Below are 16470 nucleotides of genomic sequence, written 5' to 3'. Positions count from 1 at the left end.
GTGGACGAGCTGGATTCAGTCCATAAATTCCACAGTCAAACATTTCTGAAGCTGTAATAATGTAGCCTGAAGCCATATTTCAAACTAAGTCAGCTCCACATTGAGTACTTGATATACTTGACTTGACTTTTTAAACTTTAATATATATTTATTATATATATATATATATATATATATATTTTACATAATCAGTGATAAATTCATGACAGCAGCAAAAGAGTCAGACTGAAGAAACCGAATAAAATAATGAAACAGATAAAAAGTGAAGTTTAAATGCTTTATTCCACTTTGCCATCAGGCCAAATGTAAACTTATTTCTAGTTATTTCTACATCCAGATCTTTGTTCTTTTCTTTGTTGGAGACGACTCTTTTGCTCGATGAGACTTTTATTGTGAAGGTCTCAGTGGAAGTGTGTGTTGGGTGAAACTCGTGTCAGACTGGAGGAGTGTTTACAGTCGACATGAGTTAACCTGCGTCTCATGGACTTTCTGGGTGAGTCTCTTTCATTTCCCACTCGTCGATAGTAAAAGTCCGACTTCCGGTGTGGACTCAGGTGTTCCCACCTGGCTGCAGACCGACGCTCCCGGCGGCTTTGAGCTGTTTCTCTTCAGAGAAGTTGCGAAACGCGTGAAGCTGCGCGGAGCCTCCGCCTGCGGGAACCTGCCGCTTCTCTCAGACCCGCAGGAAGTTAGGTCCGGTCCACGGTCCACGGTCCACGGTCCAGACCGGACTCTCAGCGAGGCTGTAGGAGAGCGGGAGTAACCTCAGACTGATCAAAGCGATCAGTAATCGATCAGATGTTGATCAGTAATCGATCAGATATCGATCAGTAATCGATCAGATATCGATCAGATGTCGATCAGTAATCGATCAGATGTCGATCAGTAATCGATCAGGAATCGATCAGATATCGATCAGATGTCGATCAGTAATCGATCAGGAATCGATCAGATATCGATCAGATGTCGATCAGTAATCGATCAGATGTCGATCAGTAATCGATCAGTAATCGATCAGATATCGATCAGATGTCGATCAGTAATCGATCAGGAATCGATCAGATATCGATCAGATGTCGATCAGTAATCGATCAGATGTCGATCAGTAATCGATCAGTAATCGATCAGGAATCGATCAGATGTCGATCAGTAATCGATCAGTAATCGATCAGGAATCGATCAGATATCGATCAGTAATCGATCAGATGTCGATCAGATATCGATCAGTAATCGATCAGATGTCGATGGATGTAAGGAGGCTGCAGCAGCTACTTTCATGGTGAGTTCAGGCTCAGTGGGACAATTGTTAGCAAACGTCATGGGATGAGTTGACTCAGAATAAATGAATCAGTTGAGGAAAGTTAAATAATATGTTCATAATAAATCAGATGAGTTGTCTGCAGCTTCTCCTCCTCCACCTCAGGGCTGGTTTCTGGTGCTGTCACCGTCCAAATGGACCCACAGACCTGCCTGTGCTCTGTCTGACTAATTGACAGTTTGGTCAGCAGAACAGTGGAGATCTTCCTCCACCAGTGACGGGATGTGTGATTATACACAGGCTGACCTCTGACCTGCAGACGGTCGGTGATTATTTAAACCCACAGAAACCTAAAAGTGAACCTGCAGCGTCTGCAGTTACAGTACTGAATTTAGTTTTTAAATAATCCCTCCTGCTGTAGCAGCAGTACTTCAAGTTCAAAAAACTTTATTAATGCCTTGTTACAGTATCTGTCAACTCAGACAGAAGGAACCACAACCAGAAGAAGGTCCACACCAACAATATACAACATAAATTCAAATTAATCAATACAGAAAACTCAGCATATACACAGAATATGTAAGATGGATGAAAATAAGTCAATACAAATAGTCTCGGGGTGAATGATAACAGATATATGACATAAATAATGATTCTAATGATTGTCAGTTCCCCCTCCCACTACAGAGAGGGGAGGGGTTGTACAGTTTGATGGTCTCAGGCAGAAAGGACCTCCTGTGGTTCTCTGTGAAGCACTTAATGTTGATCAGTCTCTGGCTGAACATGCTCTTCTGTCCAGCAGCACACTGTGCAGTGGGTGGAAGGGAATGTCCAGGACTCAGAGGGGTGGCCTTCAGCAGTTCTGAATGTGTCTGTGATTGTTGTGAAGGTGGTTTGTGCAGCTGGAGGTTGTGGAGTCAAACACTGCTGCTACTAATTCAGAAGTACACAGTGGTATCATTTCAGTGTAGTAGCTGCTGGACCTGACGGATCCCCCTAAGGAGCAAGCCCCACTCAGACAACTCAGTTAGCACCTGGCTACTAGCTAAACATTCCTCAAACCTCAGCTGAGGCTTCACGACTATGAGGAAACAGCTACGACACAGCAGCACGTTCTCCAAATTAGGTTGGACTGGTTGTTAGCTAGTTGCTAACACTTAATATAAAGTTTTACATGATGTTAACCTGTGAACTTACTCTTAGCTTTTACGATTAAGGTTATTTGAAGCGCATCATTCAACAGTTACATTAATCAGTTTACTTCCTCCACTTGTCTGCTTTAGTTTCATTAATATTAGTACTTCATCACATGATCATATGACCGTGAGACAGGTGTAAAGCTGCCTCCTGCAGCTGAAACCCCGTGACCTCCCTGAGTCTGCTCTGGTTTGCGTCCACAGTGTCTCAATCACATTTCTTCCAACTCCGTGCACTCGGCTGCTTCTCTTCATTTACGGATGCCGTGGCAGTTAGCCTAAATCATGGCACTCCTGCTGTCCCCAGTCCAGCTATAAATAGATCATTGTCCCAAATTTCCCAAAGATTGCTCTCTCTTTGTCTGAAGATGCACAGCGTGAAGTGAAACTCTTTTTAAAGGAGCATAACGCAGATTTTTCCTACATTGTCTGACCTTGCAGTTGTTTGTTTCACTGATCAGAAATGAGCCTGCAGAGGATCCAGAGGTGCAGCAGAGAGATGGTCCATCACAGTGAGACTCTGAGAGCAGTGTTTCTCCTCAGCCGGTTCAAACTGATACTGCAGAGAACATTCGTCTCCTCCGGCTGCTCTTTCTGTTTCCATCTAATTGAGGCTGTAAATGTGATTTCTCCCTGTGTGTCTGACGCTCTGCAGATTAATGAGAACAGTCCTTATCATTGTTCAGCTGGATGACAGACTGACCCCGGATCAGGTTCATCAGGGTTTCATTTAGCTGCTTAGAGTCTTCAGAACTACGAAGTTAAATCCACAAAAATAACTTTATCTTGTACGTTAAAGTTCGTCAGAACATGAGTGAAATGACAGTGATGTGTCAAATATCCACAGACAGGTCATGAGAAAATGACCCCTACTCCTATATCAGACTCTCATTTGGCCACTTTTCAAGAGATTTTTATTTTAGCTTGGTGATTTTAGTCTTTATGTCCTTGTGATTTGTAGTTTTAGTCTCTTCAGTCAAGCTAAGGTGTGTCTGTCAGGTGTGCTGTTGTTCCTGTTATTTTGTCCAGCCCCTGTGTGGATATTAATACCTTTAATTAGATGTTTGTATAATTGTTAACCAGCTGAGGGCTGCAGCTCTACACTAATAACATCAGTCAATTCAAAGGAGGCGGCTGCAGCAGAGACACAGAACGAGGCTCGTCGTTGGCAAACAGGACTGGTTTCATGATGTGGAATGAAATTCTTTGAATATTTGTTGTGAAAGCTGATCTGTGTGTGTGCTGAGAACCGGAGGATGAAGACTGTTAAAGTCACTGATTCAAAGTCAAGTTTAAACTAACAACAAAAGAGAAAATCAGAACAGAGTTGTTGGATGTGGTGTGTTGGTACGTGGGTAAATTATACCAACCCCGTTTTCACTGTTTAGCCTTAAATACACAACCTCTACTGTGTGTGTGTAATATCATTTACTTAACTTCTTAATACGTAACGTTTACTGATTATTAGAATCAGATTTAACAACATCTGAGCTGAAGCTGTTCTGTAGGATGATGGAATAATATCTCTCCAGGCTGATGGACAGTGCTGAGAAACACTTAGTGGAACAACGTAGTTTAACTTACTGCTGTTAAAGGGTTTTCAGAGTTTGACTTATTATTATTATTGGTCTGTATTTGTTCTTTGTCCCGATTAAAAGTAGATGAATTAGCTGTTAAGACGACTTAAAAACCTGATGATGTCAGAGTGTTTACTACACGTCTTTGGGATGTTTTTGGAGAGAATAGATCCATGACACGTGTACCTCATAGTGGACGTAAAGATCAGTCTGGTTCTGGTGCTGTAACATCAGCTGTTTGGGAGTTGAACCCTGAACTCCGTCAGTGTGACAGCTCCACCCTGTCCTACAGACAGGCAAACTAAGTCAGACAAAGGTTTCTTTGAGCAGCAGATTATCGGTGTTGTGTCTGCGTTTCCTGTGTGTCAGGTGTGTCAGCACCTGGAAAGTTCAACAAGTGTCACCCTTAAACATTCCCAGCATTCCTGAAGGTGCTTTCCGATGACTTCACACCCTCACATTTATCTTTTCTCAGCCTTCCTCAGCGTCACACTGATCAGCATGCAGACTGGTCGGTGTTGGCACATTCAGGTTACTGGGATAACTGGAGAGATTAAAATGATGTATTGTCTTATAATATTGTTTTCTACTTAACACATGACTTAAATCCCTTAAAGTCTACGTCCTGGGTTGTGAAACAGTTTCGACCAGTATGTTTGTGCAGTGTAGAAATCCACTTGTCAGTGCTCTCTGCTGGATGAACTCTGTCATGGAGACACAGTTTCTGTATGTACGGCACATGACACGTCTCCTATACTAATATACTTACTGATACATTAGTTCATTAGATACTTAGCAATAATGTTATTATATACAAATATACATAGTTTTAAATACCAAGGCTTGTGTCCAACATTGTGTTAGTCGGTCTCTCAAAGGTTTGTAATGTCTCCAATGTGTCTTTGGCTCTCACAGATCTCTCAAATACAAGGACACTCGTTTGAAAAGACAAGTCTTTGTTCTGGATTAATCCACATTCGGTCTGTAGTGAGTGTTTGTGGCAGCAGGTTGGTGAATGTGGGTCTGAGTTTAAATAAGTTTGTGATGATGAAGGAACAGGAACAGAACAAATGTGCAACCATTCATGATTCAGTTGATTGATTTTTTTTTTTTGGGACAAATTACCAGTGACTGAAATTAAATCTTGTCTGACAAACCTGGTCAATCTGTACTGTACTGGATCCTCAGTCTGTACTGTACTAGATCCTCAGTCTGTACTGTACTGGATCCTCAGTCTGTACTGTACTGGATCCTCAGTCTGTACTGTACTGGATCCTCAGTCTGTACTGTACTGGATCCTCAGTCTGTACTGTACTAGATCCTCAGTCTGTACTGTACTGGATCCTCAGTCTGTACTGTACTGGATCCTCAGTCTGTACTGTATTGGATCCTCAGTCTGTACTATACTGTACTGGATCCTCAGTCTGTACTGTACTGGATCCTCAGTCTGTACTGTACTGGATCCTTAGTCTGTACTATACTGTACTGGATCCTCAGTCTGTACTGTACTGGATCCTCAGTCTGTACTGTACTGGATCCTTAGTCTGTACTATACTGTACTGGATCCTCAGTCTGTACTGTACTGGATCCTAAGTCTGTACTGTACTGGATCCTCAGTCTGTACTGTACTGGATCCTTAGTCTGTACTATACTGTACTGGATCCTCAGTCTGTACTATACTGTACTGGATCCTCAGTCTGTACTGTACTGGATCCTTAGTCTGTACTGTACTGTACTGGATCCTCAGTCTGTACTATACTGTACTGGATCCTCAGTCTGTACTGTACTGGATCCTCAGTCTGTACTGTACTGGATCCTCAGTCTGTACTGTACTGGATCCTCAGTCTGTACTGTACTGGATCCTCAGTCTGGCTGCGCCCCAGTTGTGAAGGTCACAGTGTCTGTGAGAATCCACTTTAACAGTTGATTGAGTCATATCCGAGCCTCCTCGAGTTGGTGTCTCATTTACAAAAGGAGGATGAAGTTTACTGATGATCCCGGAGCAAACGGTTGATGGTTTGATTCCCTGCGTGTCTCATTAGTATTAACTACACTACTAATATCAACTATAACATCATTGTAATGTGGTGTTGACGACTATTTAAACACAGAAATACCCTGATACATGTAGTACTGTTGTTCTTCTTTACCCACACTGTGCATAAACGAGTCTTTTCAGCTGACTTCCAGTTACTCTGCATTTCCACTCAGACCATTTAAAGGAAGCCAAACATATCTTTATTATTGCAAATTAAATAGTTAATAGGGTTGTTCTGATTCAGTCAATTCTGATACTCAACCTCTTCAACTTTCCCAGTTTCTGAGCAACAGCCCTGAAAAAGACGAACCCAAAGAAAAACAGATGAAACTCCTGAACCACACTGACTTTATGAATAAATAAAGTTGAGTTTTTTTTTTTAGGTGAAACAGAAACAGAGCAGCAGATCTTTGAATTCTGAGCCTGGCTGCCTGAATAACTGTCTGTGAGTTGATACGGTGGGGTTTTAAACAATATACTCATGGCTCCTTTCAGCAGCAACAGATTTCAACTTTTTTTTTTTCAAGTTTGTAATCAGCACCAATCACCGCAAAGATAAACTTGGAAGTGGAGTTGCAACATAACTGAATTATACATCAGATTGTACAAAACAACTTATGAAAAATAAATGAAAAGATTATTGTAACGCAGAGAAAGAGATGAATGTACATGAATGTACAGGGTAATTTACAGCAACATCCTGTTTACAGTTAAAATGGATTATTACAAAAGGTGAAACAACAAAACAAAAAAGACAGGTAATGGATAATATAAAGACAGTCACACATGGATAGACACAGTCAGTGACGGCCAAGTAATTAGTTCTAGTTTGATTCCTGAAACCAAATAATGACGAGCGTGTAAAGAAAAGGCAGCAATATCAAAACAGAAGGAGATATGAGAGGACACCTCTCCACTAACGCTCTTATTACTCAGTGGAACTTTATCACAAAGATTATAATGACGAGCGTGATAGACAGTGGCATGTTGGATGTTCCCATTATCCAGAACTGAGAAGAAAATGGCTTCGACTAACCTTCTAAACTCTGGCATCAGTCCTTTGTTTAGCATGTCCAGTAGCTCATGCGAAAACTGGTTGACTTTTCACTCGAAAACACACTAAACAGAACCAGGGTCGTCTCAAACTGATGCTTACAAGCTAGATGCTGAAAACGGTAATCGTGCCGGCGGATGCTGTTTTACAGCTCCAATATAATACTAAACACAGAGCAGCATGGAAAAAGATGCATGTTTGTGGGTCATAGTTTGGTTGTTTACCTTTTTGTGCCTATGCTAAGAGGCAGACACATCCCAAAGACTAAAAGTTTGACATGTTTTAACATGAATGAGCTTTTATAAACTGATCATTTTTAGTTGCATCCCTGATGTGATTTTGTTTTTGATTTGCCAGAACAGCAAATGATAAGAGCTTAGCAAGAACACACACACACACACACACACACACACACACACACACACACACACACACACACACACACACACACACACACACACACACACACAGTTAATACCCAAAGCCCCCAGAGTTGTGTCCCACATCATTTGGCTGAAGGGAAACTTGTTAAGTAATTATCCTTCGAGCGCAGCGATAAATGCAGCTCTGAGGAAGAGAAGAAGAAGAGGAGAGAGAGAGGCTGCAACTGAGCTGCTGCAGAGAGACGGGAGAGGGTGAGAGGGGAGTGTCTGCAGAGAGAGGAGAGAACGAAGAGACGAGAGCAGAGAGAGAGCAGAACGGCGCAGTTGGAGGATTGATTGAATAAATGCGGAAAAACCTCTGTGCTCTGAGAGAGAGAGGAAGACAGAGCAGGTTTGAATTACAGCAGAGTGGAGAGAGAGGGAGAAGGGCAGAGATGGAAGAGAAGGGACCGTGAGGAGGAAGGATGCGGTGCTGAGGAGAGAGAGGCAGGTCGGGGGCGGGAGGGGGAGGGCATGCCAAAGTCGAGGATGTTCATGGGACGAAGACGGACGTTTGCAGCTTAACTTCATTGGCTGACAGGTGGTAGCTGCTTCGGCCAATCCCGTCTGACTGTGTGTGTCCTCTCCTCAGATGATGGGGAACAGCTGCGATCGAGGTACCGTCTCCTCTCTCTCTCTCTCTCTCTCTGTGTTTCTGTCCATGTCATGTGACCTGGCTTCCTGCAGCATGTTGCATCAACTTTGTCTTGGCAGCGAAAGACATGCTAGGGTGGGTGGGTGGGTCGTTGGGTTTATGGAAGGGGGAACATGCATGAAAGTTTGTCCCTGGCTTCCTTGCAGCGCTGCATGCATGTGGCGTGCATCCTCCTGCAGCTGGAACTTGATCTGGTACTTTGCAACAAGCTGATGAATGCTGACTGCTGCTGCATGCTGCGTTCACTGTGGCTCTGTTACAGAGAGGTGATGTTTTCCTGTTGCAGAAAGCTGCACGTTTGATTTTTTAATGTTTTCATCCCATTTAAACATCATGTAAAGTTCACATGGCGTCGATTTGTTGTCCCACATTCTGAGTCTGTATCTGAAAACTGCTGGCTCTGTAGTTTGGTGATAAAACTGGTACCAGTCAATGTTTAGCAGGCAAAGCTGAGTTGGAATGAGTTCTTATCTGTGTCTGAACCCAGTGGACTAATATTTGTGTCGATTGTCTTCATGTGTGCAAAAACATGTTTATGTAAATGTAAAAATATGTCTGTGCTAACAGGGAGTTCATTCAGGTTAATGAGGAAGTTTTGTCCAACCGACAGTCCAAAACCCATTAAAGAAGCTGTTTGTTTCAAATATGAAGAAGAAGGAAAATGATCAAACTGTGGGGCCGTTATGGTTCACTTGTTTATCCAAGCATTTGCTAATTAATCTTCTGCCAATACATTAATCCATTCATCATCTCATCATTGCAGCTCTAATTTGGATCAATGCTGTGTTTCTGTGTCACTTGCTTGTTTCTTCCAGCTGTTATTGCACAGTGAGAAAGACGGTGTCCAGAGTTCTGACATGCTTCACTGTGTTGTGACTGGGCTGGGTCCAAATTAAGTTTAGTCTAATCAAATGGGATACGGTATCACTGTTGTCGTTGGTATTCAGTCTGAGTCGTGTCTGGATGAAGACGACTGGACACGGTGTCGGTGCAGGTTCTCTGGAGTCCCCGCTCTGATTCTGCAGGTGATTAGCTGTGAGGGGCTGTGGTGCTGAACGTTGCTGATTGGCCCAGTACGTTTGTTTTTTCTGCAGCATTTTGAACAACAGCAGCTGAAAAAGTGTTTTGGTTGTAGTTTGTGTCCGATGATGATGAATGATGGAACAACCCAAGACATTTTAGAACTGATGACGAAGGTTTTATTTCCATAATGGAATAGAATTGATTAATATGTGAGATTGTTGGACACACAAATCAGTGGACTAATTCTAATCTTAAAACTTTTACCTTCATTTGCAACGACCATCTTTAACATGCTGTAATTAGAAGAGTCTCTTCCACTGAGGCCAGTCTTTACTTTGCTGAAGGGTTTTTGACATCAGGAGACTCTCTGTCACCACACGAAGGACTGATGCTGTAGGTGAGGAGTCATTTTGAGCTTCCTGTCTGCTATGGCGCCATCTGGAACATTAACGGGCTCGCAGGTGGTTCAGAAACTGCTTCAAGAGTCACTAAGGCCTCTCGAGAACAACTGCTGTGGCCTCAGACGGGATGGCTGTTGAGTTAGGTGGAGAGGAAATAAGAGGGTCTAAAATTAGCAGGAAAATCAATGAAGCTGGATGTGAGCCAGAGACCTGAGACCTGAGAGAGACTGACGGTGGGTTTGTGAGTTCCGAGGACATGGGGGACTCAGTTTTATGACTCGTTAGTTCAGAGCTAATGATTGAAACAGAAACCTGTAACCTGATTCAAAAGAAGCCGGTGAGTTTGTGCATATCTTTACTTTAGATCATTGTAAACTGAATTTCATCAGTTTTGAACTGTGGGTCAGAAAAAACTAAATGTTTGACTCATAATTTACACATTAATATATAATCAGATAGTTCATCACAATATTTCTCTCTTGGAAATAAAAACTTTATTTAGTAGCAGGAGGTGAATCTGTGGGTGGGACTAGAGCAGTGCTGCATACAGGGTCCCTGATGTTGGTTTGAACCTGTCTGTCCCGATGACCTTTGACACCTGTCGCTGTAACCTTTGTCAGATTGAAGCAATGCACCACAGAAACACTGCGGTTGGTTAAATGTTATGAAAGGAGTTAGCTTCTTCTGCTCATGTCTGTAATCTCCTGTATCGCAGAGAAATACGGTCGAATAAACGTTGGCTGCACATTGGTAAAGGACAAATTGGTGGTTGGTTTGGTTTGGTTGTATCATATTTAAGAATAAATTAATTAATGTGCCAACAAAATAAAAGTCTTGTTCAGAGAGTGTGAGAAGGACATCTGCTGTTCTACAGGAATCGTTGCTCACTTCTTGAGTGTAACGATGGTTTGAAGGTTTTATTTGTTTTTAGAAAGTCAGCCGGTCTTTGAAACCTGGTACAAAACCGATGTAAGTCTGAGTCACTGGTCACAAAATGTTTTGATTCTGTAAAAGAATCTTCTAGAAAAACACGTCGATATTTACTGTAGAGGTGGAAACGGGATAGGGAGACTGTAAGAAAAGGTCTAGCATCCCCCAACCTCGATGAACTGTCCTAAACTCATGTTGTGTGTAAAGGTCGGCGATTGCTCCACCTGTAGTGATGATGGAACCAGCTGCCATTAAACATACGTCCTCCACCACGTCTGTCATTACCTCGCCCTCCATCCGTCATTATTAGGATGGTTTACAGAGGGGGAGGCTGCTTTGGTCTAACACTTTCTGTCTGTCCCTCTCTGCAGAAGTGTCTTCGGAGCGGTCTCCGAGGAGGAGGAGTATCTCCGGTCTGGGGAGTTCGGACAAGAGCGTTACTGTCGACAATCCCAACTCGTCGCCTTTCAAAGTGCCGGTGAGTAACAGCAGGTTTTCATGTGCTCATAGAAACACCGGAGAAGCTTTTTCTTGCTGTAATAATTCCTCTTCTTCATACTGGACTTTACTGGATCCTACTCTACCTCCTCAGCACATTTCAACAGAACCTGGCAAAATCAAACTGAACAGCAGGGGAATGAAGTCAGAGTCCAGAGGAGATGAAATCTGATCTCTTTGTCTTTCAGTAGTCTGATGTTGGCCTAGTCGGTCTGCTGACAGACAAAAACTGCTCGTCGGTCTGCTGAGTCTGTCCAGAACCTCGGGCAGGTGACGATGTGATGTCCTGCTGGGACAGACAGCATGAATTGACTTTTAGAGTTACCATGAAACACGGTGGAGTTTCTGCTTCTCAGCTACGAAGAGCTGATGAGACGACTTCGAGATAAGGTTCAGTGGGAGAATTGAAGGTGTTTGGTTTCAGTAAGTGGATACTGGATAGGAAAGATTCAGAATACTGTCAAACCCAGCCCTGTTTATACAGAGCAGCTGAACCACAGCTTCCTCATCAACATCTCTGAGACACGGTGATCAGATGTGAACTTCACCTGCACTTTGAATACTGTAGATATCTCATAATGAAGTAGGAAACAAGTAGTGAGTTACTGTACTGTTACTGTAGTAACGTCTTATCAGACTCACATCCGATGAACACGCTGTAACTGTACCTCAGTGATTACTGCAGGTAATCAGAGTACTACTGCATGTTTCATCAATCCTGAGTCTCTGCTGAACTAAATTTAGCTCAAGAGAAGATGAAGCTAGTATCTCTGCTGCTGTCGACTCCAAACACGACTCTGCTTCTCTCTGAAGTGTTGTGATGGATATTTAACAGCTTTCAGAGGTCATCAACACCAACATGCTAACACCATCTGCTACAGCGAGCGAGGGAGCTCGAACAGATTCACGTGTTGGACTGTGGTCTTAACTGATGTGAAGTGGATCAGCTGAACTGAGCACCGATCCACTTTTGGTACAGGAGCCAGTTTTTGAAGTGTTTTGAGTTCAGTCCTGGTCTTGGTCTGGTCAGAATTAGGCTCAGTCCAGACAGGATTACTGTCACATGTGAGGAATCCACAAAGCCACTTGGAAATCACAGAAAAGGACAGTTAGTCTGGGAGACGGGTTTGTTTCAGTAGCTGGTTCCGAGCGCTCGGCCTCAACGTACTCTGTGACTGGTCAGATTCTGTGACCTGCAGCAGAACAACAACCAGTTAATTTCCAGTGAATGTTCGGAGCATCGGGCAGCAGAACATCAGAGATTTGTTAAACTGATCGTTTTCACTGTGCAGCTGCAGCAAAGGGACAAAGGACGGAGTTAATGAACATCACAGAGCAGTAAGAGAATCTGCTGAAGCGATTCTGCTCCGAACAGTGTCCGAGGTTTAGTCTGATGTGTGACAGACAAAACACCTTCGAATGTTGATGGAGTTTCCTGCTTTAAAGCAGAACTGTAACTTCTTGTCTGGAGTTTGTGCTGTAGCCTCAGAGACAGCTCTCAGGTTGGAGTATTTTTAGTTTCAGACATCAGACGCTTTCTTCTGAGCAATTCTTCATACAGTAAATACAAGCAGAGAGCATGCTGGGAGTTCAAGCAGCCTCGAAGTCAATGACGGGAACATGAATACACCTCTGTTCACTGCTCCAAACTCTGAGCCGAGTCGTTCTGTTAATCCTCACAGACCGATAATCGTGATCAATAGCTGTGATCGACACTTCAGTGACGCAGCCAGACCGCCGAGATATTTTAGACGTGTTTGAAGTCGTCCTCCCTCTGCAGTGTCACTGTTTCTGGCAGGTTGGATCTTTGTTCTGATGCATTAATGAGAGCCAATGAGCCTGAAGGGAGTTTGTGGGGGAGGACAGGAGGTGAGGAAGAGGAGGAGAGAGGCTGAGATGCGTTTGAGGATATTAATATCTCAGGAAATGAGGCCGCTCGCTTCCTCTGCTCTTAGGAGGCTTTTATTGTCACTGAGGATGTGATAGGTGAAGAAGAGCTGAACGGTTTGATCAGGTTGATCAGAATCTGCTGAGTCATATCACCGTTCTGCCGCTTTGCTCACTGCAGGTTAATGAGCCGTCGTCATCCTAAACCCTAATTATACTGTTTGTTCAAGGTGGGATTTTGGAGGTGTTCTGCTGCTTCAGCGCTGCAGACCCTCTTTTATGCTGGAAGTAGGAGGGGAACCGAATCAAGCATTATGTGTAACATGTCCAGATTTGTACGTGCAGGTTGTTTGTTAAACATTAGAGGAGAAACTGAGACTCAACATGCAAACGTTTGGATGAAGGCAGGTGAAGAAGGTGCCTTCAACTTAATCCAAACCGTTACCACCGCCTTGTCCAGAGCTGCACGTCTTCATCGTAGCGGTCCTTTAAGAATCCCCAAACATCCTTCGGCAAATGTGTAAAACGAGCAGAAGCTCATTTCAAACTGATCTGTGCTGTTTTCCACCGATCGATAAATGACCTGGTTCCCTTAACATTTGAATTCTCATTGTTTTTGGCGTCCTCTGTAACGAGCAGCTGTCTGTTTACCTCCCTGTGTTTTATCAGCACAGTGAAACGTCTCAGGCTGCACACACTGGAGTCTCAGTGAATGTCAGTTAGAGGTCTCTGTGCTGCAGTTACTTCTTCCTCCTCCTCCTCCTCAGTGTTCAGCTTCATACTGAACGATGGTCTGACTGGCTTGAATGCTGACAGCTCTTCCTCCTCACTGTCTGCCTCCTTTTCCTCGTTCTCCTTCTTCTTTCCCTCCAAACTGACGTCCTGTTTCCCCCCTGACCCATTTTTATCAAACTGCTCTGAAATGTTAATTCTGTCTCCACCTTTACCTTTTCTCTTTTGACACCCAGTGACACATTCGTTCTTCTGTCTCTCAGGGGTTTTTCAGTAAACGTCTCAAAGGCTCCATCAAGAGGACGAAGAGTCAGACAAAACTGGACAGAAACACCAGCTTCAGACTGCCCTCGCTCCGACCTCCTGAACCCGACAGGTAAATCATTTTACCATAGAAACTAACATCAGAGGACTGTCTGCCCTGGTTTGTGGTGCAGGGACAGTCTGCTTGTTGAGCCGTGGTCTTTTTAGAGCAACAGCTAAAATGTGTCCCAAACAAATTCACTGCATATCTGCAAACTTCAAGCTGGGTTCAACCCTTTAGCCAAGCTTTAATCACACAATGTAATTAATAATATACTGTAGATGCTCAGAGGAAGGGAACAGATGGGAATGGAGTGTTTTAGGCTGTTGGATGTGATGGGTACACAGTAGGCTCTGTGTCGGACATGTGTTTGTAGTTTGGGAGTCGGTAACAGCTGATAGAGGAACAGAAGGATCCCTCCAAAGTTGTTCTTATAGTTTTCCAGGGAGGAAAATCAAACTGCTGGACAGAACCTGTACATGATCCTGCGTCTGATCATCGACACAGATGAAATCCTGAACTTTATCTTGTGTCTGGTCTGTTTTGATGAAGTTTAAGATTTTCACACCTTATATAATAATAATTTTATAATAATAATTATAAAATCCAGAACGAGGCCTCGAGCTCAGAACATTAACTTTGTGAGGAGGTTCCTCGGTGCTGTCAGGTGACGTCTTTGTCATCAGCTCATTTAACTTTAACACGCCCACCAGCTGATGCTTCTCACAGCATCATGTTTAGCTGCTAGGAGTCTGTATCAACGTGTGGTTCAAACATGGGCTCCAGTGATGAGGTGGACGGGTCCGTGTTGTTTTGGTTCTGTGCACGTCCAAGGTGGATTAGACATAAAAATGTAGACTGTCAGCTTTAGTTTAGTTTCCAGCTGCCGTCAGTGTTTCACGTTTTCTGCCTTCAGGAAGTGACTGTAGCTCAGTTGGATTCAGCTCTTTGACTTGGACATGGCAGAATCACCACTCAGTTTCCTTTGAGTGTCTTGGGTTTCTTCAGCACTATGTTTTAGGTTGTTCTCCATTTGCACTGTGAAGCACAGTCCAGAGGTTTCTGGCTGAATTTGAGCCGACCATTTAAACAGAGTTCATCCTGGATTTGTTTCACCAGGAAAATATTTCTTTCACCATCCAGCACAGTTGTTTTCGGCGGTTTTGTGTCTTTTTAAGATTGAACCCGGAAGTTGATTCTGCCACAACCTTTCTCTCTCTGCTGGATTTGTTTTGGTTTGATGCTGGATGACAACAGAAACTCCTTCTGTAGCACAACAGCAGCACAAACTACAGCCTCCATGATGATCATGCAGTTGAATCAACTGTCTGAAACAAACATGAACATTATCACCTGAGAAGGTTTCATGAGACTGATCTGTTTTAGCTTGGTGCAGAGAACTGGATGTTTGACATCATGCAGCGTTAGAAGCTGCTGTTCGTGTTGTGCTGTGACACTGAGCAGCACTGACAGCTCCATGATATTAAAGCTTAATTTCCTGTTCTGCTTCTGCTTCCTTTTGTTTCTGCTCTGTGTCTGCTGATGCTGCGTCTCTCGCATATCAGTGAAGATTAAACTACAGCAGAGAAGGAATGGAGGCTTGTGCAGCAGCTCTTCTTCCTCCCCCGTTTACTGCAGGTTGTGGGTTTCACCTCCTCTCCTTCCTCCGTCCATTAACCCGCCCAACTTTCCCAGCACTGACTGAAGGTGGTTTTACTGGAAGACCGGCTCTCTGCTCCTGCTGCAGTGCACGCTGCTGCTGCTTCACTCAGTCTGCAGATGTGTGTTTTGTTTTTGTTTTTCTGGATTTGTAAAGTATAAAATTTCCCACTCGCTCTGTGTTTATAGTTTTCACACACAGATGCATGTGTGCCAAGAAAAAAGGCCTGAATTAAACAACAAATTCTTCCTGGAAAACTTAACTAAATTAAAACCTCACAAATGGAGGTGTTCAGGCTCTCTCTTTAAGTTAAAGTATTAACAGCACAAGAAAAAGTGTTGTTGTAAAAACATTTAATGAATAATAATCAGAAAAATATAAATATTAACATGTATTATTAGAACTAGTGCATTAACAGCAGTTTCTGTAGCAGCTCAGATTAAAGCTTATTCAGTTTTCTAGCTGCTTCTTTTCCAGTGATCCTCAAACAGAGAGTGTCACATGACTACAAACCTCACAACTGTATTTAAGAGCCTGAAACTGGATCAGAAACGTGCAGGTCTGGTGCTGACTGAGACCAGGAGGGTTTCTTTCTGTTTCCTGACACGAACCTCTGCCTCCCATCTGTCTCTGCCTCTCGTAGAGTATTGATGCAGTGAGAGTGAGTGTGTGCAGCTTTACCGAACGTCCGCCAGCTGGACACGAGGATAATGCTTTATACACACACAGCCTCCGTCTCTCACTCAGCTCTGAGCTTTAACTCCTGATGGACGCTTCTTCGTCTCTCCTCCGGAGAGCTCGAAAAACGCAGCTCTCCAGAACCCTGAGGTTCAGG

At 43.4% G+C, this 16470-nt stretch overlaps 1 protein-coding gene across 4 annotated transcripts in view; it reads left to right on the top strand.

The window, feature by feature from the left end:
* rasal2 (RAS protein activator like 2) overlaps nucleotides 1-16470 on the top strand; it is a 64534-nt gene that overhangs the window by 33348 nt on the left and 14716 nt on the right. For 3 of the 4 annotated variants that reach the window (XM_026374056.2, XM_026374055.2, XM_026374054.2), the window contains exons 4-5: nucleotides 10926-11032; nucleotides 13935-14047. In XM_026374056.2, the coding sequence (XP_026229841.1) occupies nucleotides 10926-11032; nucleotides 13935-14047 (220 nt within the window). Of the gene's footprint in view, nucleotides 1-418; nucleotides 494-10925; nucleotides 11033-13934; nucleotides 14048-16470 lie in introns of those variants that run through there. The other variant, XM_026374057.1, reaches the window with a different exon arrangement.

Source organism: Anabas testudineus, chromosome 17, assembly GCF_900324465.2.
Source record: "Anabas testudineus chromosome 17, fAnaTes1.2, whole genome shotgun sequence".
In the NCBI taxonomy this organism is placed as follows: Eukaryota; Metazoa; Chordata; class Actinopteri; order Anabantiformes; family Anabantidae; genus Anabas; species Anabas testudineus.
This window is presented reverse-complemented; position numbering and strand designations above follow the sequence as displayed.